Source organism: Chlorocebus sabaeus, chromosome 10, assembly GCF_047675955.1.
Source record: "Chlorocebus sabaeus isolate Y175 chromosome 10, mChlSab1.0.hap1, whole genome shotgun sequence".
NCBI lineage: Eukaryota > Metazoa > Chordata > Mammalia > Primates > Cercopithecidae > Chlorocebus > Chlorocebus sabaeus.
The window spans coordinates 83,047,690-83,075,364 of NC_132913.1; the positions used below are offsets into that span (position 1 = coordinate 83,047,690).

The 27,675-nt window shown below is 35.5% G+C and overlaps 1 protein-coding gene across 1 annotated transcript in view; it reads right to left on the bottom strand.

Annotated features, from left to right (window-relative positions):
• The window catches only part of DNAH7 (dynein axonemal heavy chain 7), a 330,767-nt gene that overhangs the window by 61,882 nt on the left and 241,210 nt on the right, over positions 1 to 27,675 (bottom strand). Inside the window, exons 48-53 of the mRNA XM_007965701.3 lie at positions 19,436 to 19,626; positions 12,587 to 12,720; positions 11,519 to 11,854; positions 4,979 to 5,105; positions 3,926 to 4,120; positions 1,975 to 2,067 (exon numbers count right to left, since the gene is read on the bottom strand). Of these exons, the coding sequence (XP_007963892.3) occupies positions 1,975 to 2,067; positions 3,926 to 4,120; positions 4,979 to 5,105; positions 11,519 to 11,854; positions 12,587 to 12,720; positions 19,436 to 19,626 (1,076 nt within the window). The remainder of the gene's footprint in view (positions 1 to 1,974; positions 2,068 to 3,925; positions 4,121 to 4,978; positions 5,106 to 11,518; positions 11,855 to 12,586; positions 12,721 to 19,435; positions 19,627 to 27,675) is intronic.

Genomic DNA, 27,675 nt, shown 5'->3' on the forward strand with positions numbered 1-27,675 from the left:
TAAAAGCATAATAGCTTTTAAAGAACCAGAAATATTGGTGAATAGTATTGTCTACATACTTATCTATCTATCCAAGTAAAATTGGGAAACTAGATGAGATTTTTAAATATATATGAAGATGTTACAAGACAGAGGGCTAAAGTATTAGGCAAAGTAGCTGAGAGAAGTATAAAACCATAAATTTAACCCCCACTGATTTAAACACAAACAAAAAACATACAAACCAACCTGTGCCCCCCCCACCAAAAAAAACCCTCAGCTTGACTATGTAACTTCCCACCTCCCTCGATTATACTTTAAAAAGAGAGTGAATGTAGAAAGAGATACTTGATCTTATTAATAGCTCCATATATTTTCAGATTAAAGTGTCAAATTTTTAAAAACATAGAACTGGGGGAAAATATTTGCAGATGAAACTGCTGCAATTAGAAAATGGCTTATTAATCACTTTTAATTATACTTAACATAAAACATGAACCTTTTTTTAATATTGAGGGGGGAAGGTCAGTGGTACATCCAGAGCCATTACAGTATAATAGCCTTTATCTAGCTTAGCAAACAAAGTGGAAAACCGAAAATGTTAATAAAATATTTTAGAGCAGGAAGCCACATTAAACAAGAGTGTGAAGCATCTCATATTCTCCCATATTTAATATGTGAAGTAAAAACTTATGAGGCTTAACACTAGCATTTTCATGGAGATTGAATTTTTTAAAAGGGCTACCAAGGGGTAGGATGTTTCACCAGGGTCATAAAGAATGCTAAACCACTGTAGTTACTTCCAGCATCTGAGAGCAGGGTAGCAGAGTGACTTTTGTGGACCCAAGGTACTTCATAGGCCCCTTTCTCCATTAAAAAAACAAAATGAAAAATTATATTTTACCATTGTTGGTATAAAGACAAATATAATACACACTGGATTATATTCTTCTGATTTTAAAAGAAACTACAACATTTTCATAGACCCCCTAGAAGTATTCTGGTTCCCAAGCACTGTGCTTCCTCTGCCTGATGGATACTTGGGCCTTGGCTAAGAACAGACTGCCACATCGTGAAAGAATTACATGTGTTCAGTGAACAGAGTGGGGCTCACAGAGGAAAAAATGTCCCTACCCCATGTTATCACTGATGCGTGTTTTTAAAAAATTAATACATTGCTTTGACAATCTAAGTTCTGCTTTATATTTTTCTTTTGGTTAGGATGGAGACATTGTCTCCTACTCCTTAACAGCTGAAACTGAATATAATAAGTTTTGAAATATTTATGTCAAACTTTTATTTCAGTGGTAATAATGGAAAACTAGGATATTTTCTCAATTTTTTCCAACATAGCTAATGTCTATTTTTTTTTAGAGTATATTGATATCTTTGTGGATATTGGTCAATATTCACAGGTGAATTTTTTTATCTAATACAAATGAGGATGTCAATGAATACTGACATTTGCTAATATAACAGGTCTGCTGATTCACTGGTTATATAATTTATTATTTAAAGAAGTTAAAAGTAACAATATTGATATTTTCCTTTGTTGTCAACAATGACGAATGTCTTAAATTCAAATTCCAACAAAAAACTATACATAAGGATAGCACTTGAGAAGTCCAGAGATTCTAGTCTATCAGCTTGATGTTAACATCATTGACTAATTTCACTAAAGTATTAACAGTAAAAATGAGACTACAAACATGCAAAGGGAGTAGATTGTGAGTACTGAGAACCATAAATTAAAAACAAATAATCACAAAATGAATAAAATTATACAGTATAATCCAATTAGTTACTAATTTAGGATGGTTTTAGAAAAATATACAAACTTTTTGAAAAAATGTCTGCTTTAGAAAGAAGTGGGATTATTTCCTGCAGGCTCCTCTACCTCCCCCATGATGAATATATAAGGAAATGCACATTTGGATGGACTGAGCAGGCATAAGGCTTTGGAATCATTGAGCTGTTTTCAAAGCCCACATTTACCTTGTCTGGCCTCAAGCAACGAATAATAAGCATCCTTTGAAACTCATTTGCTTTATCTTCCCATTCTTCAGGGAAAACCTCATGGTGTGGTTCCTAAAATTACAGTGTAAATAATTCAGTGTTATTTTGGGGATTATAAAGAGAACAATATTTTCACTTATAAACCAACTTTTAGAAAAAATATATAAATGAAATCAAGAATGCTTGTCTAAATTTTACTATTTAGTGTAAAGTTGGGACAAGGTTATAAAATAACTAATGAGAAGAAAAGTTAATATACTTTAAAAGGAATCAAAGCAAGGACATGAACTAAACAGGTTAATGTTGACATGAACACTAATAAACAGACAAAAAGATCCCTATTATGAAAAAAGTAAATGTGCATATGCTAGTATTTTCCCTTTATTTCTCCAAACACTGGAATTTTCTTTTTTTTTTTTTTTTCTTTTTTTAAGACGGAGTCTTGCTCTATTACCCAGGCTGGAGTACAGTGACGTGATCTTGGCTCATTGCAACCTCAGCCTCCTGGGTTCAAGCAATTCTGCCTCAGCCTCCCGAGTAACTGGGATTACAGTGGTGCACCAGCTAATTTTTTGTATTTTTAGTAGAAATGAGGTTTCACCATGTTGGCCAGGCTGGTCTTGAACTCCTGACCTCAAGTGATCCACCTGTCTCGGCCTCCCAAAGTGCTGGGATTACAGGCATGAGCCACTGCTCCCAGCTGGAACAAAGACATTTTTAAAAACCCACCCACTTCTCTCATCATCTATTTATAAAAATAAATAAATATTTCAAAACAAGTAAAAAGGGTATTGTACTGAAATTTATTGTATTATTTGTTTAGTTTTTAAAAAGTTTTTTTTTTTTTTTTTTTTTTTTACAAAGAGAGACTTGAGAATGTGTGTAATGAAGAAGCCAATTGAGAGCTATTAAAAAATCACAAGAAGAAAGCCATCAGGATACCAGGAGGCGTTTACCTTGGTGGGGAAAAAAGGAGACATGTGTACCTGTGAAACTTTAGGAAAAGCTATGTGGTATCTCCAATTAGAAATCTTCATGCTTCAATACAGTAATAAAATTTTAATTTTAAATTAGTTGAGGTACTCACAACACATACTTGTCTCTAGAAAACATTTTTATTACGAACAAGGAGACATCCAAAAGAGATCACTTCCAGCTATTTGAATTCATATGAAGACATAATCTCACTATCACATATAATACAAGTAGGTGACAAAATAAAATATAGGTTAACCAAACAAAACATACTCTCCGCATATCTAGCTTTCTCTCCTCCAACCTCTCCCAAGCAGAGCTCTTGCATATTAAACTCATGGAAAGCAGGAAGTCAAGAGGGTAGAAACAAAGGAATAGAAACAATCAAATGGGAATTGGAAAAATACTAGCCCTTGTGCTAAAGAAAAATTGAGAGAAAGCAATAATTGCTATATGTCCCAGATGGGAAATTGTGAATATTATGTCTGTGTCAATTATAGTACTCCCCAGTTAGTAAAACAAGGTCTCATGAAAATTGTTTTAGAACTACTGTACAAGCTTTTCCTTTTCTCAAATGACACACACAAAAAATTTTATTAGCTTGTATCCTGCATTCAGAAAATCTAAACAATAGCTGTTCCATACATTTTAACTCATCTGCTATTAGGATTGCCAAAATCTACATTGATAATGAATAAAAACCTGGCATGGAAATTCAACAAGAATATTTTCAAGAACCATGCAGCATTCTTGCATCTTAATACCTTTCAAGGAGTTTGAATGAAGTTCAAACAGAACCACTGACTTAGAAGGGGGGATAGCATAAATCAAAGTTTGCATTCTAACATGTGATCAGTTGTTTAAAGCTTATTTAAATCTTGCCTTTATGAAAAGATATTTAACATTCTTTTCTCCATTTAAAAACACTGGAATAAGCAAGAGGGTTAAAACATACCAAACTATCATATACTTTCTTCCATCCATCCTTTAAGTGCATAAACTCTCTACGAATGGTTTTGAAGGCAGGCAAATCATCTAATCGACATATTTCATCCCAGGATTTCTGAGGAAGCCATGTACAAGGGTTGGCATAAGGATTATCCAGTCCAATGCCACCAGTTAGCAGAAATCTCCACTCAGCTTTATTAATCTTTGGAAAACAAAGCAGCATGAAGAGTCAGAAATGAGTTCATCATAAACTAGTAAGCTTACAACCGTTATAAAAGAGTTGAGTGCTGACTTGCAAGTTTCAGATGTGGTCTCTATGAAATTCTATAGCTAGTGATATAGCTCAATATTTATTCATAAGAATTTCTCATGACAGTATACTCATGATAACCAGTTTTCAAAATAGTCCATTTTAAATACTTTTTGGCAATTTTACTCCAGAATTACTTGTCTAAATGTGAAAATCTGAATACGTTCTATTCGAATACATGTTTTCCAAAATGACTGTCTAGAGTCCTATTGGCTCTAGAAATTGTAGAAAGGCAGAAACCCACCAATGTGCCATGTTTTCGACTATTTTCCATAAAGTATAATGAGTTAATGGTATACATCTTTTGCAAGAAATACAATAAAGCCTTTATTTCTTCAAAATTCAACCATCACCATATGAAATCCATAAATCTTAAACACGTAAGTGCATAAAATAGTGACTTTACACAGATTTCAGTAACTTGCACAAGTCTTTAAAAACATTTACACTACTACCTGGTGTAAATGTATCAATATTAAGTAAATTTATATGCATAGTTCTGTGAAAATCTAATATAATCAATTTATTTTAAAACACACAAAAATTTAATAGTAACATAATGAATTCTGTGCTTAATTTATATCTCACTTCTGCGAAATTTATTCTCCTGATCACATCTTGCCTTAACTATAATAATAAACAGTATTATTGTTTAACTACTTACAATCTTTTTATATATGCTCCCACCCAAATAAATTAATGAATCAGTGTTATTAAGGGTTTTTTCTTACAAATGAAAACAGTACTGACCAAACGCTCATGCAGCAGGAGATTTACAGTTAGACAAAAGGAAAAGAGCAGCTTATCCTTTTCAAAGAGTGACCGGCAGACATTAACATACAGTGAATAAGTAAAGTGATCCTTGAGAATCTGAAGCCTAAGGGTCAACAGAAAATAAAGGAAATAAATAAAAATGTACTTTAAAGGTAATGGGCTTAAGAAAAGCCATTGTACACCATTTACATGTATGTTCTTCTGATAAACTTTCTGGTCAATTACCCCCAAAACAATCAAGAATCCTCATTAACTGGGTGCCCCAATTTGAGAGCTACACAATGGACTTCAGTCCAAATGCATTTTACTGTGGACTGAATTTTTTTTTAAACTTAATCTTCCTCTTGGAAAAAAGTTAGTGGATGGTATATTAATTTGTTAGATTAAAAAGTTTACAGACTTTTTATCTACAAAGCATTTCCGGGTGTAAAATTTGACCTCTTTATAACAAATAATTTCAAATGTTTTATATTATATATTAAATGAACAATCTAAAATTAGTAGCTTCTTTATTAAATTAACATTAAGTTTAGTATTGTGCTACTCATTATAAATTCATAAAAGCTGAAGAAATGACAAAACTTGGCAAACTCCCTTTTGATTTGCTAGAGGCAAAACATGAAAAAATATGAATAATCACAAGATTTCCTTTTTATTATTTATCTATTTATTTATTTTTGAGACAGGGTCTCTCTCTGTCACCCAGGTTGGAGTGAGTACAGTGATGCAATCTTGGCTCACTGTGACCTCTGCCTCCCGGGCTCAAGCCATCCTCCTGCCTCAGCCTCCCGAGTAGCTGGGACTACAGGCGTGCGCAACCATGCCTGGCTAATTTTGGCAATGTCCTGACTGATATTCTAGGCTGTCAATCATCCTAGCTTTTTTTTTTTTTTCCACTTTTCCTTACCTGCCTATTTTCTTAACTATTTTATCCCCTGCAGCATTCCCATAAAGAGAATTACAACAAATTAATATATCTTATTTTTAGTTGGGAACTTCAAAAAAGATTTTTGTAGAGAAAGGCTTGGCAATAGTTGCTAAAATACAGTCAAATTCTTAGAACATTTAAAATAAACATAGTATTCTGTCTCCATTATTATGCTAATAGGTTGTCTTTTCATGCATGTCACTGAATTTGTCTCACTTGTAGCAGTACCATACGATTAATACAGGGTGACTCACATTTGGTCTTTTTAGAGTAAAATAAAATTTTCTGCACTTTAAAACAAGTCTCTTCTTGTAGACAGATTGAAGGGAAAATTATAAAGGTTAATCATATTATAAGTTCAGTTTCAATCACTAGTAAAAATGGACATACAATATATTTTAATAACCTTTTAAGGTGAAAAAGAAGATTAAAATTATCATTCTAATGCTGGTAAGTGATACAGTGATATAGGATCATTCATGTTCCTCTGATGGAGTTGTGTGTTTGAATAATCTTCCAGGAAAGGAATTTATATCAGGAATCTGCAAGAAGTGAACACCTTGTCCTAAATTTGGGATTTTAGCCTAAGAAAATAAGCAATGATGCAGATACTTATATTTACTGTAGCATTACTTACAATACAAAAGCCGGAGACTACTTAGAAGTGTTTTTTGTTTGTTTGACAGGGTCTCACTGTATCATCCAGGCTGGATTGCAGTGGTACGATCATAACTCACTGTAACCTTGAACTCCCAGGCTCAAGTGGTCCTCATACTTCAGCCTCCCAGGTAGCTGGGACTACAAGTGCATGTCACCACGCCAGGCTAATTTTGCATTTTTTGTAGAGACAGGGTTTTGCCATGTCACTCAGGCTGGTATCGAACACTTGGGCTCAAGCAATCTGCCCGCCTCAGCTTCCCAGAGTGCTGGGATTACAGGTGTAAGACACCCCACCCAGCCAAAAGTCTTATAATATGAAAATTATGGTACATTCATACAATGGCATGTATATTGTGCAACTCCTAAAACTTACGTTTCCGAAGAATACTTAATAACATGAGAGAATGGTCTTGATAGAAGTGGAAAAAAAAAAAACAAAAAACTGTGTACGTAATTATCAAATTGCCTTTGCAAAATTATGACAGTAAGAGAAATCTGAAATAGCTGACTCCATCTTGCTTCTAGCCTCACAGGCTGGCTGTCTTGGCTCATTCCTGGGCATGGGCCAAGCTAACTTTGGAAGAAATTTAGTTTACTAGCCATGATTCCAGAGGTGGTAAGATTTGCAACTTCCCCAATCACTCCTGTAAATAACATCACTATTGTAGAACCTAAGATTGACCTTTTGGGATGTCTTTTCAGGCTTTTGCATTTTTGACTATTGGATGGCCTCACCTAGACCAGCAACTCCTCTAGCAGCCCCCACCCAGAAGCAGACTCAGGGAGGACTGTTTTCCTTGCTGACTTCCTATGATTGCATTTCCAACCAAACAGCATGCCCTCCTCCCTAACACCCTGCCCACCAAACTATCCTTGAAAAGCCCTAGCCTCCGAATTTTCAAGAGATTAATTTGAGTAATAATTCCATCTTCTGCGTGGTGTGGCCAGCTTCACATCAGTTAAACTCTTTACCACAATGTCATGGTCTCAGTGGGTTGATTTTCTCTGTGCGGCAGGCAGGAAGAACCCACTGGGCTGTTACAATTACATGTATATGCATATTTGTACAGCAATAGATTGATTCCAGGGTATTTAACAAAACTATATCCCAGTTAGATTTTGTTTCTCTATTTATGTTATTTTTATTTTGTTTTGTTTGCTATATAAAGTTATTTATTTTGTTACACAAATTGTAATGCATTAAAATCTTATAAATAACAGATGATCCAAGTTATTATGGTAATTGCATAGTATATACCATACTAGTCATAACATCATATATTCTTGGTACCATATAATAATCACTACCAGAGGACAAACAAGAATGAAATACATTTATATCCCTAAATAAAAAGAAATGAGAAATAATTTTAGATCGATGTTAAGATTCTGAAACAATCAGGTTGGCTAGTGTTAATAGTCACATGTTTTCTATACTTTTGGTAGAACTACAGTCCAATAACTGCCTGAAGTCTACCAGTTATTTGGTGTCTATCAATGATTGGCAGAAAAACAAATCATTCCTGTGAGAACTCCTCTTTTTCATTTCTGATTTGGGAGCTAGCTTCTTAATTGGAAACTCTTAGTTTACTTTAACAACAACAACAAAAGATTAAACAGGACTGACCAAAGTTTCTCTCTTGGTACAATGCTTTGGAAAACTATCGGCAGTATTTACTAAAAGGAAATATATGCATGCCCTGTGATCATCAGTTTCATTCCTGTATATATACCCACCAAAGACAGGTACATATCAGCACCAAAAGCCATGAACAGGAATGTTCAAGGAAGCAAAATTTCATAGTAGCCCCAAGTTAGAAGCTACCCAAATATCCTCAACAGTAGAATGGATACATGATTTGTGTTACAGTTTTAGGACAAGCAAAAATTAAAAATAAGAGACTCAATTCTTTCTGTCGAAAATAAGGAGATTTTCCTTCCCTCCTTTTTTTCTTAGATAATTTAGAAAACCTAAAATTATAGGTACTTTCTCCTCACGTTGAAATTTATATACACCCTTTGGAAAACTAGTCAGACCTTTGTCAGTTTTATGACCCAGTGATGTCTTTCTCAAAGACCCAGAAGCCATTTCTTTGAAATGTAAACATCAAGGGAGATAGCCCACTTGTCTCCAATTCGCTGCAGAAGGGTAGGAGCCTAACTTCAGTTAAGCTTATTTCAAATTGCAAAACTACCTCCTGTCACACAGATATGAAAAGTTTGGTTTTCCTCTGGATAAAGCCAATTTGCTAACACAGATGGTCACTTCAATTGCCAAGTAAAGTTAGGATGAACTAAGTGTGATGTAATGGGTTTTATCTGCTTCGATAATTAAGGGGGTGAGATTCCTCTCTGTCTTTGCAATCTCTTTGTGATTGCCTGTGATTATGTGTTATGTTCCATTTAATGTTTACTCAACAATAAAACTATTTTTTTTTCTCTACTGTCTTTGAGGAGAGAGTTTCTGGGTTGGGAGAAGATGTAGTTTTTAATTATACTTCCCCAACAATAGAAAACTAAGTAAAACACTGTACTAGACAAAACAATGTGCATTAATTTCACAAGCATGATGCTGAGTGCAAGATATCAGACACAAAAAAGCACACACTGTGTGATTCTATTTATATGAAGTTCTAAAACTGGCGAAAACTAACCTGTGGTGTTGGAAGTCAGGACAGTGGTCACCTTGGGGGAGAGGGTTAGTGATCAGGAGCGGACACTTCTGGGCTGTTGATAATGTTCTGTGTCTTGAGTTAGTTGCTAGTTACACAGGTTTGCTCACTTATGAGAATTCATTGGGCAAATACTTCTGATTTCTGCATGTTTCTTCATGTGTATTGATAACTTCAATAAAAGTTTTAACATCTATTTTCTCTATTTGCCTTTTGGTTCCAAAATTATACTTTTAGTATTACTGCAGACATACATATGATTTTCATTGTTTTGAAATTAAAGAAGTTTAACTAAAAAGAAAAGGCCACATTTTGTTTTCTAAATTTCATCCAAATCACACATCTGGGTAAAAAGGGTTTGCTCTTCCTTACATCTTAAGGAACAAAAGCACAGCAATGAAGAAACAAATTCCATACTTTGGATGAGTTCTAACTTGATATAATAAGAGACAATAAAGGACCCATCATTATTTTTAAAGCATAGAATTGTTTTAATTTTTAAAGCTTATATGAAAAATGTCTTTAAATGGCAGACCAAAGAAATTTTCTTCTCTAGACTCCAGAAAATACCTTGATTTTAAGCTAATTAAGAGAGTAACATTCTAGTGGTTATTCTTTTAAGCAAAGTAGAAATTAAGACCAGTAGTGAAAAGCAGAACATTATTTATTGTGTGGCTATAATGTGATTAGCACTGTAGTAACTGTTGGAGATGGGGTCTCACTCCCACTGCCCAGGCTGAAGTGTGGTGGCACAATCACGACTCACTGCAGCCTCAACCTCCTGGGCTCACGTAATCCTCCCACCTCAGCCTCCCAGCCAGTAGCTGGGACTACAGGCCCACACCACCATGCCCAGCTAAATTTTTGTATTTTTTGTAGAGACGGGGTTTTGCCATGTTGTCCAGGCTGGTCTCAAACTCCTGGGCTCATGCAAGCTGCTCACCTTGAACTCCCAAAGTGCTGGGATTACAGGTGTGAGCCACCATGCCCAGGCTGGGGATAATTTTATTTTTTTTATTCTTGTCTTATGGAACTCAGAATCTAGTATGAAAATCAGACATGCATGTTTAATTAACTAACTTATAATGCAAACACCTGGGAACTTTTCTAAGAAAGAGCACTTAAAATTTTTTTATTTCTGTAATCCTTGCTAAACTTGAAAATTTCAGAACTGGAAGAAATAAACTAAACATTTTCAAATATCATAAAGATGAATAAACTCTATCATTATGCAATGCATTTCTTCCAAATAAATAACCTACTCCCTCCCTTTCTCAATGGCAGATATCTATATATCGATATATATTTTTGGCCAAGCCCAAAGTGTCAGACTCACACCTTTATTAGTCTCGTATTCAAACCTGTAAAATAATAAATCTTACTAACAAAAAATTGCTAAGTCTAAGAACACTCAAAATTTTAGATCTCTACTATGATAAAGGAATTAAATTCAGATTAAAGTAAGATTAACATTTTGGATTTCTAAACATAATTCTTAGCTGTGAGTGATAAATTGAGTTTCCCTTGTGGGTCTAAACAGTCAAGAAACTGAAGTATCTAGGTTCATATTTATCAAGAAGGTTATAAAAGGTAAAAGTTGTAATTAATTACTTTTTTAAATTACACATTAAACTCTATTAAAAACATGTTTTAATACCAAACTGAAAATTATCTAACTGATTTTAAAAAATCAAATGAAATTTAATTCTCTTGTAGATTTAAGTCAGGTCTTAATTCCATTACTTATTGTAATAGTCAACAGTAATATAAAGTATTTTATGTGAATAAGAATAATAGAAAAGAAGCTCTATTACCACAAATAATCACAACAAGCTTTGGGATTTTTTTACCCTAGCATTTGACAAATTTTACAGATGTGTATATTAAAATGTGAATTTGCAACTTTTAGAATGCCAGTTCGTACAGGAGTCATATTTTTAAAAAGTATTAACTACTCTTTCATACTTCCATTCATAAATATATTTTGCAAATGAAAAATGAAGGTAAATGTTTTCTCTTTCTAGAATTACATTATAATCCTAGACCTCTGTAAACAGTTTCTTGGCAGACTGAATTTGGACACATCTGTTCAATTTCTAACCCTCAAATTTATTTCTGGTACAATGATTAATCAAGTTCATTTTAGGTAAGTGGCTGTAATGCTTGTACCATTCTGAGACAACAATGGAGGCCACAAATTACTCTCTAATTTCATGCATTAATTAGTTAATATTAATTAGTATTTCCTTTACATACCTTTTTGCCAAAATTTCTGATTTCTCTGAATTTTCAATAGACAGGATGAAAAGGTTAATAAACCAGGTCAGTGAATACTGGTACATGGGCTCAATGTTGGCTAAGTCAGCAAGAGAAAAAAACAGGATGGAAGAGTGGATGGCAATAGGACGATAGCCCATGCGGGTGGCATCAATCTTTTTCTCTGTCTCTTCGGCTACTTCCTGCTTCTGAGAAATCTCATTAGCCAAAGCCTTGGAGGAAGATAATATCTTAATAGCAGTTTCATCTTCTAATATATTGCCTTCCGAAGATGAAAGAACTTCTAAAATCTTGTCTTCTATTTCTTTTAACTGCCTGGAATAAAACACAATTTTCTTAGAAGAAAAAGAAATCATTTAAAATTATTTCACGTATATGTTCTTTTATAAGAAACAAAGAACTTGTAACCTAAAGAAATGCATCACTTTGTGACAAATATCTGTAATGGTGATGCCTTATAATTAATTTCCTATCTCGCAAAATGTCACAAAGATGGGCCTTTCTGCTCCAGTTCCCTTTTTAATGATCATTTATGGGCTAACTAGAGAGAAATACGGCAAGCCAATTTACTCTGCCATCAAGGATCTCAGTTCGGAGTGAACAGAAAGCAGCACTCTGTTTATTTTCTGAAATTTTACATGACTTACACAGCTTTACTCTTTCTACCTATGATATAGATGTTATGAGCAGAAAGTGGGATGCAACATATTCATTTATACCATGCTCCAGTAAAAACAGGTTACCTCAGTTACACAGTGACTACTAAAACTCTTGTGCTAAAACTTTGTGGAATATTTGAAAATACCCTGCCCTGACTTCTGGCAGGCCTTCTAGCTCTTCCAGTGCCTAAGAACTTGCATGTAAAAATATCCTCAGTGATGCAGTTTTCTAAATTAACATAGAGGTATAATTCCTCACATTTTCCTGTTACACTTTCGCTTGCAGTATTCCTAATAAATCTAACAAAAGAGATCTGTAAAATGTATTTTAATTCATTCTAGTGATCTCGAAACAAATAAGAATAGTTCTGTTCATGATATTTAAAACCTTTTGTTTTCAGCTCCTTGTAATATCAAGGCTTGCTTTTCTTCTTCAAGGTCTGGCCTTTCTCGTGCCACCACAATTCCCAGAAGCTGATCTTGCATTCCCTCTGGGGTTATCATGAAGTTTAATAATGTTACCTATAAATGAAAAAATATACAAAAATTATATCATTATTTCTGTTAAAAACGCCTCTGCTTTTATGTGTCAAGTTCTGACCTTAAAATAGACTTCATTTACTATATATGGTAGTACTTGTAAAGGTGTAATTTGTAGAGACTATGATTAACGACATAGGCAAACATGATTGTTGGATTTAAAACCCACTCAGTTTCTCATAGTCAGAAATCTAATAACTCAAAGAGTTTGTTTGGTGATCAACTTATTCTCATTTCAAACTAGTCCAATTTCTGAGAACTCTTTAACAGCAAAATTCATTAGAATCAAGTTGGAAGCTATCTTTCATTTCAGTTGATCAGAGCAGCCGTGGCATAATATATGGTTCAAAGCCTGGCTCTAGAATCATAATAGTTGGAGCAGCTGATTTACATTTTAGGATTCTAGTGGTGTCAAAAGTAAAGGAAATCTTACAAAGTGAGATAAGAGAAAAGGGAACACTGTAATTATTTGTCATGGGTGAAGCTTTTTTACAATCTGATAATCAGCCACCATTGTGAACTAAGGAATTTACATTTTCATGGTGTCCATCAAGACTGTCTGCTAACAACTGCTACATTTGGGGACGTAATTGCTCTTACAGGCAGGTCTCTCTTCATTGCCCACATCTCCTGGTTCTTTCCCATAAACATGCAAACATGCTCAGGTTTCTTCTCTTAAAAAGCAAACAACAAACAAATCATTCTATTGCTCCCACAATCCTTTCCAGGTATGGAATAACCTCTCTTTGGGCTTTCACAATGACACTTATTGAAAATGTTATCTATATGTATTTTCTGCCTCCACTTCATTTCATAATACAGCCCTCCACAATCTGCTCCCTGCCCTGCCTCTGTACACCCATCCACACACACTGCAATAAACCATAGTAACTTCCTGGCTCTGGTCACCAATGAAACCATAAGTCAATAAACACTGTCTTGATGTTGGCTTCGTTTGAAATCCTCACCTTTTATTTTTTATTTTTTCATGTATACTGTAGTCTACCTGACCTAATGTCTTGAATCACATCCATGTTTTTTTTTTTTTTAAGTCAGATGGCTCTTTATTTATCACCATGTATCACCAATTTTTTTAATTTTTAATTTTTGTGGATATATAATAGTTGTATATATTGCACCTATGCCTTAAGCATCACCTCCTACTACTCCCATTCACATGCCTTTCATTTTAGCTGCATAGAACTGATTGTGGAATCCCATACACGTTGTCTATGAAGTGCCTCCATGTGCTTCAGTGTTTGCTCTACTTGGATGCCCTTCCCCTTGTTATCCACCAGATTAGCTCCTATTCATCTGTCAGTGTGCAGATCAAGTGTTAGCTCTTCTTGGACACTTTCCCAGACAATGTGTTCTACCCCAATCACCAACCCAGGCTACTTTCTGTACTTCCTCATAGGGGTCTTAACTCCTTATAGCACACATTACACTGTATGCAATCAAGGGCATATACAACTCTCTCCTAGACCAGAATGAAAGTAACTTTAGCACAGGGGTCGTCTCTTATTTGACTTCATGGTTTTATTGTTTGGCACAAAGTCATGCTCCCTACAAACTTATTGAATGAACAATCAGAATGCCCATATTCCCCGTTCATGGAGTTGCTCTCTGCTACTTCTATTTCCTAAAATTTTAGTCACTTGATGATTCTCCCCTAAGGCATTTTATATAAAATAATAGCTACCATGAATCAGGCTCTATGATATAAAGAGTAAGATACAGTCTGGTCCCTGCCCTCAAAAAGTTTTCATTGAGTTGAGCAAACAGACGAACAAAGAACATACAATGGGATAAGGACTCTGAGAGTGGTAAGCTTGCAAAGCACGCTACAGGAGCACAGAGAGCACCCAACCCAGATGAGGGAGGCAAAGAGGGCTTCCCCCAAGCAAAGGACACCTGAGGTAAAACTTAAGAGTGATTGGCAGTTAGTCAAGAGATAGAAGAGGGCAACATTCTACACGGCAGAAGATTTCAACTTTGGATGCTGATTGGAATGTACTGCAAAATTTAAAAACCAGTAGCATCTGGGTCTTGTGTCCAGAGAGTTTGGTTTAATTAGTCTAGAGTATGGCTTGAGTATTTGAAGTTTTAAAAGCTCTCCAGGTGATTTCAATGTTCAGCCAGGATTGAGAACAATTGCTCTTGGCAAACAAAACAGCATAGACAAAGCAGCAGAGAAAGGCAAAGCACGTTTAGAGGAATCTATTCTACCACTGGAGAGTGTGCAGGTAGGACCCAAGGAGCACTCTTTGTCTACTACGTGTAACTGAAGGCAAACATTTTCTACCACATGTGTCAGAATTCAATGTGTGCAGTCGGCAACATTAGAAATACTTGTTTTTTAACACAGGAACAGAAAACCAAACACCGCATGTTCTCACTCATAAGTGTGAGTTGAATAATGAGAACACACGGACACAGGGAGGGGGACATCACACACTGGGGCCTGTTGGGGGCTGTGAGGCAAGGGGAGGGAGAACGTTAGGACAAATACCTAATGCATGGGGGGTTTAAAACCTAGATGAGGAGTTGAAAGGTGCAGCAAACCACCATAGCACATGTACACCTATGTAACAAACCTGCATGTTCTGCACATGTATCCCAGAACTTAAAGTAAAATTTAAAAAAATAAAAAAGAAATACTTGTTTTTTACCCTTGAAAATTCTACAAAAATTTCACCAACTACCACAGATCATCAGAGGTGACTCAGTGTTTGCTCCTGATTTCCTCGTTTCCCTAATGAAAGGAGGTTCCTTAATAGGAAGTACTTTCCCAAACCCAGGTACCACCACCACATTCTATATGGTAGTGACAATTTTGTCCAAAACTTTTAAATACATTTTCGATCACGACCTAACCTAAATTGTAGCAGCTAAAAAAAGGCATTTTGGCATACCGAAATCTGAGGGTTTTTTAAAATTAGAATTTTAAGGCTGGGCGCGGTAGCTCAAGCCTGTAATCCCAGCACTTTGGGAAGCCGAGACGGGCGGATCACGAGGTCAGGAGATCGAGACCACCCTGGCTAACACGGTGAAACCCCGTCTCTACTAAAAAATACAAAAAACTAGCCAGGTGAGGTGGTGGGCACCTGTAGTCCCAGCTACTCGGGAGGCTGAGGCAGGAGAATGGTGTAAACCTGGGAGGCGGAGCTTGCAGTGAGCTGAGATCCGACTGCCTGGGTGACAGAGCGAGACTCCATCTCAAAAAAAAAAAAAAAAAATTAGAATTTTAATTTGAATTTTAAAACACGTGAACTAGTAGAGAAGAAACAACTCCGTGGACAAACTACCTACATGTAGCAGGTTATAATCAACCAAACCCAATATAGGCAGCTTATTCAAAAGATGTATTTGTAAAGCAAAAGTGTTGTTCTTGTTTTTATGTTTTATTCCTCTCAAGGCCCTGCTGGTCTATGAAGTACCTTATGTGGATTAGAAATAGATGTCATCTGCATGCAGAATCAGCCCCACACCAGGCCAATGCCTAGGCACCTTGGGGCTAGATCTCAGCCCTCTGCAACTCCACCTTGCTTTCATGTACAGACTGCACAACCCTAGAAGCAGCCATCACTCTCCCTCCTAAAGACAAGCAGTGTTTCCCAACTGGTGGGAAGGTTATATATAAAAAAAAAAAGAGTCGAAAATGTTATTTTTCTAATCTTAATGACTTTTTAAAGCACCTTTGGAGGTGTTGCCTGATTTATAAATTGTTTGCATTGCCAAGGCGCAAAGGTTTTCCTTTCTTACAAACTAAAAATAGGTAATGGTGTTACTGAGGTTGCTGTTCTCTCTACTTTTCGTTTTTGTCTTTTCATCTGTTGTTTCCTGGAGGGCGGGTCTATGCATACCTACCCCTGACATCAGCAGAAGCTGAGGCCGAAGAAAGAGGCTGACGCATCCAACTTCTTAGAAAGAAACATCTAATAGGGACTTAACAAACAGAAGCCTTGTCTGTGTCCTGGGTGGCAGCGAGACAAGTCGGTGGATCCCTGTGCCATTACCCACGAGACCCAGGGCTCGTATACCACAGGAGAAGTGATTTAGAAGGGATGTGTAGAATAATTGAAGGTTGTTTGACGGAAGGGCAGGACGCACGGTAAGTACCTGCTCTTACATGAGGCACAGTAGATAAACTGGAAATCTTAGACTTTTCCCAGAACAGGGGTAAATCAGAAGTCAACTTGGTGGATTAGCTTCCAAGATGGAGTTGCTTGAGCCTCCACATCTCCATATTCCCAGCTCCTGCTACTGGGTGGGAGATATCGTGTTTCCCTGCTTTTATTTATAAGAAAACACTTCCTCTGCAGGGACAGAGTAATTTTATTTTTGTAAGAAAATGTCCTGCCTGTGGCCAATAAGTATAAAACAGCTTCTTGCAAAACCCCTAGGAAGGCGACTCCCTCCTTCTGCCCACACCTAGGCACCTCCTCAATGGGATATTATCTGGGTTAAACACTTTTCCCCCACTTGTCCTATGGCAGACCATGGAGGCCACTAACTATAGACTACATGGATATAATAATAAATTTATATGAGATAAGCAATTTTTAAAACTCATTAAATGTTATGGAATTCTCCACTGCTTTGCCATTTATTCATGGAAAAAGGATAAAGCTTTCAAGATATTTTCCCTATTGGCATGAGAAACCAAGTCCACAAGTTACATTTGCTTTAATCCAAAAACCATAGGCACAGTGGTAGCAAAATGCATGTTTTACAACTTTCACTTCACTGTGTTCAGACACAAGGAGGTTTCCATTCATATTCCATTAATGTTGGGTCTTTTCACATCAAGACTTTTCAAATCAAGTCATTTGTTCTCAAATAAACATTTAAGACCATAAACTATGGTTTCATAATTTTATTTTCATTTAGACTCAAAAGGATTATACCAGCACGACACCATCACTTGGGTGCTTTTGAAAGCAAAAGGTACATAAAAGATCCTAAAAGTGGAATCCGGAGGAAGTATTATAATTTGTAAATGAAAGCAAGTAACTGCCTGACTACGTTTTCTAGTCCCTGTTTAATCAATCCCAGCAATTAAAAATAATAAAGCAATAAGACACTCTAGGGATCTTAAGGGTTTTGATACTGAATCATAGGTCAGTTTCCTCCCCACAGCGCTTTATGACTCCTACCATAACCAGTTATTAGTGAACTAAGAATTGTTTATGTTATGTTCAATAGTTCCACATATTTTACTGAACAGTAAAAAACGTTTTCCATGTCACTTACTTAAACATTTTTCTCTAACACAGCTCTGGGATTTTATCATTTCCTCTTTGCTTTCTTCTTTTTCACTTATATTTAAATGTTAAATAATATTGCTAATAAGTAACACTCATACTATCGGCTTTATTCTAAGCATTTTACACAGATTAATTTATTTAATTCACATCACTCTATGAGATAGATACTTTTATTATTCCCATTTGACAGATGAGAGAATTGAGGCACAGAGAGGTTAAATGAAATGTCCCCAATCACCCACCTGGCAAGTAGCACCTGAATCTATGGCCTTAACTACTACTGCATATTCCTTTCCCTAGTGGGTAAATACACAGTAGATATTTTAAAGTGTTTAAATAATATTGGATTTTAATTAATTAAAAATAGCCAAGAATTTCCATGTTTTAACATTCTGTTTTTAAAATTAAGCTCAAGGGTCACTCCATTTTCCCCTAGTCTTCCTGACATCCCTGAATGTCTACCCTAAGTATATCCTGAACTCTGAGCTCCCAGGACACATTGCAGCTCCGCTGCGTCTTCCTAGTCACACAATTTAGTCACTTTGCATATACATTATTTATAAGATAGACCTCTGGAGAGCAGGGATCATGTTTGTTCATCTTGGAGGGAATAAATTACACCATCTCGATCCTTTCTCTGCCTCTCTGCAGAGAGATGCCTATGTTAATTTAAATATTTCCAATAAAGGCAAGTATTTGAATTCACTACATAACTCTTGCCTCTCTATATAACTTTCAAAATCTAAATAAGCATTTCTTAATGTCTTCTCCTGCTTGCTTCTGTAAATGAAAGCAATCCTTCACTCACTCACTCACTCCACAAACATTTAATGAATGCCAACCAAGGCTAAGAAGTAGGACTAAAAACAGAATAAGTTGTAGCCCATAAACCTAGTAGCTCAGTTGCAGATCAACATCTCAGGACATTTTAGTCACTGACTAAAACTTAAAGCTAAATTTACTCTTTAAAGGAAATTTTAGTATTCTAAAAGAACAGTGATTGAAAACAGTTCTTCTAAGTAATTACATAAAATCAGATAGCAGCAACCTTAGTCTGAGAAAGAAAAATGGAGTTCTGTTTCTGAATTTCAATTTCAATAATTAGCATATTATCATTTATTACAAAGAAAGAATGTGGGTATATGTCTTCTATTTTTAACAATGAAAATCTAATAATCATATCCATTATAGAAATTTGATTCTGATGACCTTTTTTCTTTTTTCACAGCATACTGAAGGTTCCTTTATTACTTACATGTACTCACCAAAGCAATATGTGGAAATTATTATAGCAATAATTTCAGGAAATACCAAAATAAGGCAAAATCTGTTTTTCTTAGGAAGACTTGTTCTTCTTATGATTCAGGAGGAATATATAGTCACTAATTACAAAATCTGATAAAGAAATATTTATTTTATATACTGGCCTTTACTGATGTTTCAGGAAGATAATGAGGATTTCTTAACTTGGTAGTAATATAGAAGCGGAAGTCAGGTGCATATTCAATTGTGGAGTCCCCAAGCCGGATACATGTACTCCCACCCTGCTTAAAGGTTTGTTTTAGTAGAAGAGGTTCCAAAATAGGATCTAGTTCTTCGCCAACATTTTCTAGCAACACTGGAGTAAAATCAGAAAAGATTTCATGTTATTTTAAATATTAACTATAAACATTCAACCCTCCAAGTGCTTTCAGCCTTATAAATTCTGTTCCTAGATACCTACAAAATTATTTGTGTCTTCTGAAAAGTATAAAGACATAATGCCATGAAAATAGCTACATTCTGTGGGAAGGACTTAAGTGGTGGGTCTACCTAGTCATCCTGCCTTCTTCCCTTCTCCTGAGTCATAGTCCTGCCAGGTGCACGCTGCCTGCCCTCGGGTTCACTAGGTGTCCAGGTATTATGGCAGTAAAGTTTATCCATCTGAGACACCAGAGAAAAGGCATTTCCAGTTGTAGTTATTTCACCTGTCACTGTATTTTTAATTATTAAAAATGCTTATTGTAGAACATCTGCAAAGTACAGGAAGGAAGGTATAAATAAGAAATGGAAAACTGCTCCTAATTAGATTTGCTTAATTACTGTCTCTACTTCTCCCTAATATTTTAATAATTGACTCATACAGCATATAGATTGATAGAAAAATGACACGAAGGCCAGGCACGGTGGCTCACGCCTGTAATTCCAGCACTTTGAGAGGACTGCTTGAGTCCAGGAGTTCAAGACCAGCCTAGGCAACATGGCAAGATCCTGTCTACAAAGTCTCTACAAAGAAAACACAAGAATTAGCCAGGTGGCAGCTATTTGGGAGGCTGAGCTGGGAGGATTGTATGAGCCTGGGATGTCAGGGCTGCAGTTAGCCATAATCAAGCTATTGCCCTCCAGCTTGGGCCACAGAGCAATATCCTATCTCAAACATAAATAAGGAAAAAAAGAAAAATGACACAAACTACACATAGCATAACTATTGAATAAACTATTATCTCTAGTGTTATTTATCTTTCTCCACACACAGTTGAGACTAAACAACATATTGAATTTTGCATCCTATTTTTTTTGACTTACAGCATAAATGTTTCGCCATGTTATTGAAAACTCTAATAAGCATGCTTGTAATTACTGCATAATAGTGTATCATATTAGTGTTTTCTTTTTTAAACCAGTGTTCTATTATTAGATATTTGGATTGTTTCTTGTTCTGAAAATTCTAACAAGTATTGTGTTAAAAAAACTACATGTCAGAATATTTTCCTCTGATAGCATTCTAGAACGGGAATCCCTGGATCAAAGATCAGTGACATTGTTAAGGCTATTGAATCTTTGCTGAGTTAAAGTCTTACATTTTGGTGTGTGGGGTGCTATCACAGCCAAATTTGGAAGATGGCATTTTGTAGATGTCCCTCAAGGGATGGGTGTGCAATCTGGATGGGAAGAAATGGGCTCAGGGTGCTGGGGTGACAGGTATTTGGATCTCAATTGCCATTAAAATGCAGACATATTTTCTCCTTCCCACAGGCTACTCCTGGCTAAATGAATTCCTAAAATTGTCTTCTTGGTGATTTGCTCCGTTGCTGAGATGTCAGCCAAGGCAGGCATGTCAGGTTATTTTTAAACTCATTTTTATTTTCTACTTGCATAAAATGATTATTTTTCATCGTTAAATGATATGAATGCATCATAATGTATTAAATATGTTAATTTTCTATTGTTTAGATTGCTTCTACTTTTACACTATTATTAATAATGCCACAGTGAACATCTTTATGAATAAACCTTTGTGTTCATCTCTAATTACTTAATCAGGCTGCAGCCCTAGAAGTAGAATTAATGGTCAACAGTTACGAACACTTTAAAAGCTATTTGTATTCCAAGTTACTTTCCTGAAAAGCTGTAGAGATTTCAGAGTTGCAATGAGCACTCATTTTGTCATTTGTTTTTAAACCTATTTTTACAAAATATCACTGTATTTACAAATACTGGACACCATGCTGGCATTGTATTTTCTTATCATCCTCATAACTTCAAAAAGCATGTTTTGCAGATGCAATAGGACAGGCAATCAAAAATAAATTTTTCAGTTAAATCAGCTAGTAAACGACAAAGCAAAGCAGGGACTTGAAACTGGCTGTCTGACTCCTTTGTCACTCTCTTAACCACTATACCATACTGTCAGCATTCAATAATATATTTGTGACTTTTATTATTGATAGGCAAAAAATACTGTTAAAATTTGTATTTTTTGGCAGGGTGTTTTTAGCTGTTCTTTGGCTAACTATATTTTTTTTCTGGAAACTGTATACTAACATACTTGACCTTTTTTTCATTGTAGGATATATTATTTACAATTGGGTTCAGTGACAAGCATCAGAAAACCCAAAATGATAGCAATGACAACAAGGAGAAATTTATGTCTCATATACAGAGAGCCCAAGATAGCTCAAGGCTGAAAGGAGGTTGTATCTAAATAGTGAGGGATTCAAGATCCTGCCATCTTGCACCTTTACTATTCTTGGCACATGGCTTTGATCTCTTTGGCTGATATGGCCTTTTAAACCACATCCACATTCCAACCATCAGAAAAAAAAAAAGAAGAAATATCCTTTCAGGGTGTTTCCTGGGATTCACAAATGGCACTTCCACGCTCATCTTTTTGGCCAGAATACAGTAATTTGACCAAACCCAACCACAGTCATATGCCCATATATAACCACAGCAGAGGTTAGGAAATAAGTTCTTTAGTCTGGATGCAATGTTCTCATGTAACACAGGGGTGCTGATACTAAAGACAAAGGTGAGTGGACGGCAGGAACAACCAGCACTCATTGCCACATGTGCTAGTTTAAAAACTTTATCTGTATTTTTAAACATTGTTTTAGCAAATATTTCCCCCAGTTTTCAACTTGTTCTTATTTAATTATTTATTTGAGATGGGGTCTCACTGTGTTGCCCAGGCTAGAGTGCAGTATGGCACAATCTCAGCTCATTGCAACCTCTACCTCCTGGGCTCAGGCCATCCTCCCACCTCAGCCTCCTGGGTAGCTGGGACTACAGGTGGGTACCATCACAGCCAGATAATGTTTTGTATTTTTGGTAAAGATAGGGCTTCACCATGTTGCCCAGGCTGGTCTTAAACTCCTGAACTCAATCAATTTGCTTACCTCAGCCTCCCAAAGTGCTGGGATTACAGGTGTGAACTATTGCCCCCAGCCTATTGTATTTTATTTTTTTGAGACAGGGTCTAGCTGTGTCTCCCAGGCTGGAGTGCAGTGGTGTGATCACATTCACTGTAGCCTCAACCTCCAGGCTCAGGCAATCCTCCCACCTCAACCTCGCATAGCTGGAACTACAGGCATGCACCACCAAGCCCAGCTAATTTTTTTTTTTTTAAAGACGGGGTCTTGCTATGTTGCCCAGACTGGTCTCAAACTCCTGGGCTCAACCAGTCCTCCCACCTCAGACTCTCAAAGTGCTAGGATTACAGGCATGAGCCACTGTACCTGACCTTCCACTTGCTTTTAAATTTGCTTATATTTATTCTTATAATTTAAGTTTTTGTTGTAGAAATGTTCAAGCCTTTCTCAAAATAAAGAGAATGGTATATAATTGGTACCTGATATACCTACCAATCACCCTGCTTTAAGCCTTGTAAATTTGGCCAGTCTAGTTTCATCCATTCCTTATCTAACCTGGATTATTTATAAACAAATCCTAGACATCATAAAATTTCAGCTGCAAGAATCTCTTGAAGCTAAGAACTGTTTAAAAATTGATACACCTTAAAAATTTAATAATTCACAGTTTTGTCAAATATCAAGGCAGAAAACATAATTCCCCATTGTCTTAAGGTATTTGGCTTATACTGTTATGGCTTAAATTAAGATACAAATAAATTTCATAGGTTGAAACTTTTTCTTTTCAAATATTTTTTCCAGGACGGGCGTGGTGGCTCACACCTGTAATTCCAGCATTTTGGGAGGCCGAGGTGGGTGGATCATGAGGTCAGGAGATCGAGACCATCCTGGCTAACATGGTGAAACCCCATCTCTACTAAAAATACAAAAAAATTAGTTGGGTGTGGTGGTGGGTTGCTCTAGTCCCAGCTACTCAGGAGGTTAAGGCAGGAGAACGGCATGAACCCAGGAGGTGGAGCTTGTAGTGAGCTGAGATCGTGCCACTGCACTCCAGCCTGGGTGACAGATACATATAAAATATATTTATATATATTTAAACATATAATATAAAAATACATATAAATATACACTATATATAAAAATATAGATAAACATATATAATATATATAACATATATACAAATATATATAAAACATATTTTTTTCCATTGTATATTTGCTTAGGACGTCCTTTCCCATCAAAGAACTATGTTTCCTTTTAGCATTTGTCTTCTTTTTTCTTTCATACTTAATTTTTAAACTCATCTGGAACATATTTTGATGTGAAGTGAAACTCTGACCTAAAATGTTTTTCCACAAAGCCAATTTTCCTCATACTACTTGCTGGTGTGTTGTATCACTTTTCTGTTGGTTTATAATGTTTAATTTATAGTGCATCAAAGGCTTACATATATTAGGGTTCATTCCAGAGCTTACTCCAGTTAATTCAAAACTTACTCTTCTGAATGTTTTGTGGCTCATTACTCTTTTTTCTTCTAGGTTAAGTATTATTTTCTAAACATTTATTTCTGAAAGTTTACATCTTTACACTTTCAGTTTTCCCATCAGAGAAAAAGAGCTGTCGTACTCAAGCCTTCTCTTGTTTTTCTGAAAAGTTTTGTCTTTTTCTCACTTTTTATTGTTAAAATTACTCTAGGTTTTTATTTTGTTGTTTTGTTTTGCTTTGTTTCTATTCACTGGTTGACTATAACAACTACCCACCTATTTTTGGTTCTCAGTTGTTACTGATTTAATATTCTTTTTGGAATATATCTATTCCACTGAATTTTTAAATCCTGATAGCTTTCAGTTAATTATCTTTAGTTGTCTAGATGAGGTATATTGTTTATAAATATGATACTGATAATTTTGTTTCTTTTTTTTTGTTTTTGTTCAATATATCTGGCCCTACTGAATCAATTATTTCTTCCTTTAAATGTTATAGCAGCTTCATTGTTTGTTTTATTGAATTGAAAACAACTTTCCTAACAATGTTAAACAATAAAAGTGATAACAGATATCAATTTTTCATTTTCACTCTTACATGATATTTTTAAAATCTAATTTGCTCAACCATTTTGAATCGAAATTCTGTTTAAGAAAGATGATAATGTTTCAGTTTCGCTTATTGCCTCAACATTTATCAGTATTAATTTTTTGCATAAAATCTGATATTTAATGTTGGCTAAAAATAACTATATATTTTCATCCCCTACTCACCCTAACATTTTTCCTAGTTTGAAATGTAATTAAGAGTGTCTATATTAATATATGCAAGTATCATTTTTGAAGCTAAAATATACATTATGAAACTTAAATATTACAGACTTGACTCTTTTCCCCCAATTGTGAAAATTTATTGTCTTATTGCTAGAATCAAGTCTTAATCCTGTTAGGAAGGATATTTGTAGTGTCTTGATTTCAAAGAAATATATCCTTAGTACTGAATGTTTATTATATTATACATCTCACTGGAAAATTAAAAGTATTTTAAATTTAAAAAGAGAAAAAAAATGTATAGGTACGTGAATTACCCAGAATGCTCTCTTTAATTTCGCCATTTTATTTTGACTTCTTTAACTTTTAATTAGATCAAAATATATACCATGTTGAAATTATAGGAGCAAATTCAAGAGACAGACTTCTCTTCATGTTTCTATCATCAAGATAAACAATTTGCTGGTTTATGTTAAAACCTCATTTCTCATTCTCAAGTGCCAGACATTACAGTATGTGCAAAGCTTATGGGAAACCAAGACTACCAAGACTAGGAATCCAAGCACACAGCCACTAATATTTTTGAGTAAGGCAGATCATCATCTTACTCAAAACACACAGTTATCTTTAGCAACAGAAACATAACGAGAATTAAATGTTCTGTTCAAATTTCTCTTGCATGTAGGACATTAAATAATGTCGATTTTTAAGTTATGAATTATCTACATTATCCCATGTGAGACCTCAAATTAACAGAAAAAATTCTTCTTCTACAACTTACGTTCAACTCTGTAGCATATTTTATCAAAAGAAGACTCAACAATTACTGAGCACCTATCAGGTCCCCTTAAACAGCTTGTAGTAGAGAAACAAATGGTTATGCACATAAAATAAAGGCAATCATGGAAATTCATGAAAGTTTCAGTGTTGGTACTTCATTGGAGGGGTCGCGATGTCACAGAAAAAGAAGTATTTGAGCTGTATCTTAAAGGACGGAATTTAAAGGAATCCACCAGATGGATGGAAGAGCAAAAACAAGCTAAGAGACTGAAACGATGCCATGTTGTTTTAATACTGGCTGCTCCCAAGTACCCTGCACTCCCATCTTCTAATCCTCATTTTGTCTATAATCTCTTTCTGCCCCTTTAACCTATAAGCTTCATGAAAGTAAAGACTGAGTCTGTCTTATTCATGATGTTTTTAGTACCTACCACACTACCTGGTACATGGTAGTTGCAAAATAAATGTTAATTAAATGAATGAATGGACAAATAAATGAGCAAATGAAAGAAACATTAAGCCAGAGGTAGTTTTGTATCCCTGGTTTGTTATACACAAGGGGGAAAGACAGTAAAGTGCTGGGAGATAAGAAAAGTAAGGAAGGCTCAGATATGATAAATTCTGCTGTTGATATAAAGATTTTTTTTTTTTTTTTACAGATTCAATGGAAAGTCATTAAAATATCTTCTCTACAAATTGATTTATCAGTAATCTTTGTATGATTAGTATTTTATGCACACCTTATCCATTGGTATAGCTAATACAGATGTACCTTTATTTTCTAGAACGCTGGCTTTCAAACTTTTTTTTTTTTTAAGAAGCAGAATACTTCTTTTCAAAGAGGATCTTATCATAAACTGCAATATAAAAAAGAAAAGTGAGACCTGCTCTGGTTGAAGTAGAGGCAGGTAGTTGAAGCAGGCAGCTGAAGCAGGCAAAAACTTCTGCCTGCTCAACCCAGGCTGCCTGAGAAGGACAACAGATCAAAAGCCACTGTCCCTGAAGAGGCCAATATTTAAAGATAAATCCTTAAATGGAAGAGTCTTTATGTTGTAAATGTATAACAGTAACCAATTCTTTTACTTGATGGTTAAATATAGAAATAGCTTTAGAATCTGACATCTATCTCTCCTTCCATTAAGAGATTAAAACTTTTCACTCTTCTCTGATGCCTAACCTTAGAAAGCATTGTAAATAATCATTAGCATTTAAAAAGTATTTTATTCCAAAAAGTAGGTTAAATCAACTGAAAGAAAATCTTGCTTGTGTAACACAGTAAGCACCAGACAAAGGCAGAAGACTTAGGGACTAATTTCAGCACTCCTCTTAACTGGCTTAATTAGTATATAGTATGGTGATATGATATACACATAAATAGAAAGGGGACATCCATCACTAACCCTTACTGGGACCAGTATAGTTAAGGGGTAGTTAATTACCTTGATTAAGCCATTTAATTAACATTCTCTAATACCTCACTTGTCAATAAAATGAAGTGGCTGGAATTACCCCTGGATTTCCTTTTTTTAAATTATTGTTGTTATTATTTTATTATAAGTTCTAGGGTACATGTGCACAACGTGCAGGTTTGTTACATATGTATACATGTGCCATGTTGGTGTGCTGCACCCATTAACTCGTCATTTACATTAGGTATATCTCCTAATGCTATCCCTACCCCCTTCCCCTACCCCACGACAGGCCCCGGTGTGTGATGTTCCCCACCCTGCTATCCCTCCCCCCTCCCCCCATCCAACAATAGGCCCCAGTGTGTGATGTTCCCCTTCCTGTGTCCAAGTGTTCTCATTGTTCAATTCCCACCTATGAGTGAGAACATGTGGTGTCTGGTTTTTTGTCCTTGCTATAGTTTGCTGAGAATGATGGTTTCCAGCTTCATCCATGTCCCTACAAAGGACATGAACTCATCCCTTTTTATGGCTGCATAATATTCCATGGTGTATATGTGCCACATTTTCTTAATCCAGTCTGTCATTGATGGAC